Genomic DNA, 2,500 nt, shown 5'->3' with positions numbered 1-2,500 from the left:
TTGGTGGCAGAATTCTCACTGCATCCCTTGGAAGTAAAAAATTCTATGAAGGAAAGGAGAAGTTTTTTCCTCAAGGTTACGGCGTGCCTATACCACAGGGGGCTCCATATAATGAGCAATTCAGCTACTGGTAGGTTTGAACCTCATCTTTTTTGTTTTGTCTAAAAGTAGTCGGGTTAAGTATATCAGTATTCGTAATGAGATTAACTTGAATCTTTCATTGCTTCCTTCTGTTTTTTTTTCTTTCTTTTTTTTTCTTAAACCTGGAACCAGTCTTGAACGTCCAAAAGTAGAGGTATGACATAAATACCTAGTGAAATACTGATTATTCTTATTTTGTGGATTACAATATAATATATACTTCTTGAAATGAACATAAAAGATTATCAATTTCTTTATCATTATAAACAGAAGATTTTTATAGGAATCTAATTTCTATCCTGTGAGTCCAGGTTGCGCAAAATGAACGAAGGAGGCTTGATTGACAAGTGGGTTAACATAGAAAATGAGAGAGTAGCAGTTAATACCTTATTAAACGAACAATCAACCAAAATGGTTATCACCCTCACACATTTGCAGGTAATTGTATAAAAAGATTATCAATAATTGTTATGATCTTATACTATGATAGATTTTAATAATTCTATTCTTATAATTACTTTCCTCTCCTGATAACTCCTCATGTAACATTTTCGTTACTTATACCTAAAAAGAAAAACTAGGTTATAACTAAATTCCAAATTCATTCAGTAATAACTATAATAGAATTCTTTATTTTCGTTAGGAGGAAGGATGTCTTATATCTGCAACTATTGAATATTTAGCCTTTTAGAAAGCTAAATATAAATATAAATTTTTCCATGGTAGAGAGTGGTCAGACTCAACGGGATCATATCAAGGAAGTGACATACTCTGTAGATGGTACGGACTTTTTGTACGGTCCAGGAAGCATTATATTGTTGTAATTATTAATAATAAGAACATGTATGAAAAATGTTAATGCCTTCAACAGAATCCAGAGGCAAATAGGTGAAATAATAAATTTTGTGGAGAGGTTGATACAGAGAGGGACAATTATTAGCTAAATCATGATGAATATGATTCTAGAAGAGAAAATTACCACTCAGTATTGTTATATATATAATAGAAAAAAATATGAGGAGTTTTCTAATATCAAAATAGATAAACAATGGTCTGATGATGGTACTCCACGAAGCCTTATGAATAAGGCCGCAATACTTGTGTTTTAGGTTTACTGGAAATCGAATTCTTATGAAATACAAAGTATCATCATGTATAATTTTCTTAACGTATAGTAAGTCAAAAGATTGGAGAAATATATACAGTTTAGCTATATAATAAAGTATAATTTTGATGCACCTTACAATTGTACTTTAGTACCTATCAGAAATTATTCATTCGTTGATGATTATATCAGAAATACTAATCAATGAGGAAAAATGTCCTTATATCTCCTAAATCGAGGAGTTATAAGACCTTTTTAATTCGGGATCTTTTTCGAGATTCTGCATTTCGACTTCAAAACAAAATATGAGTCAAACTCAACCATTACAGAGCTGGCTGTAATCCCTAAGAAATAAACCTATTTTGACTTTGGTAATGTCTGTTATTCGATATTATATAATTAGTCATGTCACAAGCTGTGTAAATTAGACCTTCTTATATGTATTCTTATATATTGTCCTTACTTTCAGGCTGCATTTTTTGTCATCATTTTTGGCTATTCAACTGGAGCAGTCGTGATGTTAATTGAAATAAGATTTTCAAAATTAAGCTTTTAACTATGAATGAAGGATACATTAAAGGATCAACGTAGTCTAAGAGATATTAAGCAGGATGTTGACGTCCTTTATAAGCTTACACTGAGTTAATGGTGTTACTTATTGAACCTACCAGTTTTTAAAGAATTGATACCATATAAGTTTTTGTAGCATTTCTTCTATAAGGATTTGTTGCCCTGATTAATTCGAACTGTTTACGTAATGGGAGAGCACAGAATCAAAATGTTAAACCGTTGTATATTTAGTTTTTATGATGATCATTTATTGTACGAAGTTGAATTATAATAAAAAATTGTGAATCATATTATGTTAGTCTGTGTCCAATAGTTTTTGTCGAAGTCATTATATTTCATAAATAGTAACCTACCAAAATGTAAATAGATTAAAACGTGTATATTGCCTACAATTTATTGTATTAGCATAGTAGTTAGATTACTTAAAAAGTAATTATATTTTATTGATCCACACATTTCTATTTTTTTTTTTTATAGTCATGTCTTTGTATTCATATTAGGAGCTTTTTATAGCATACTGTCTTCAAAATTCCATATAGAATTTTTTAAACTTTACCAATAGCAAATCTCTTCTTTTGAATATTTATCAATTAGGGGCATTTTGCAAAAATAGTTTACGAAAAAAAAGGGAGTTTTCAGAATGTTCCACGTTCTTTAGCTCAAACAGCAACGCAGCTAAGGGAT

At 30.0% G+C, this 2,500-nt stretch overlaps 1 protein-coding gene across 1 annotated transcript in view; it reads left to right on the top strand.

Annotated features, from left to right (window-relative positions):
- Positions 1–1,802, top strand: part of LOC137641068 (probable glutamate receptor) — a 33,894-nt gene extending 32,092 nt beyond the window's left edge. The window contains exons 14-16 of the mRNA XM_068373548.1: positions 1–130; positions 453–579; positions 1,716–1,802. The exon at positions 1–130 is cut by the window's left edge and continues 37 nt beyond it. Coding sequence (XP_068229649.1) covers positions 1–130; positions 453–579; positions 1,716–1,802 — 344 coding nt within the window. The remainder of the gene's footprint in view (positions 131–452; positions 580–1,715) is intronic.
- Positions 1,803–2,500: the final 698 nt, after the last annotated feature.

This window comes from Palaemon carinicauda, chromosome 1 (assembly GCF_036898095.1).
Source record: "Palaemon carinicauda isolate YSFRI2023 chromosome 1, ASM3689809v2, whole genome shotgun sequence".
NCBI lineage: Eukaryota > Metazoa > Arthropoda > Malacostraca > Decapoda > Palaemonidae > Palaemon > Palaemon carinicauda.
This window is presented reverse-complemented; position numbering and strand designations above follow the sequence as displayed.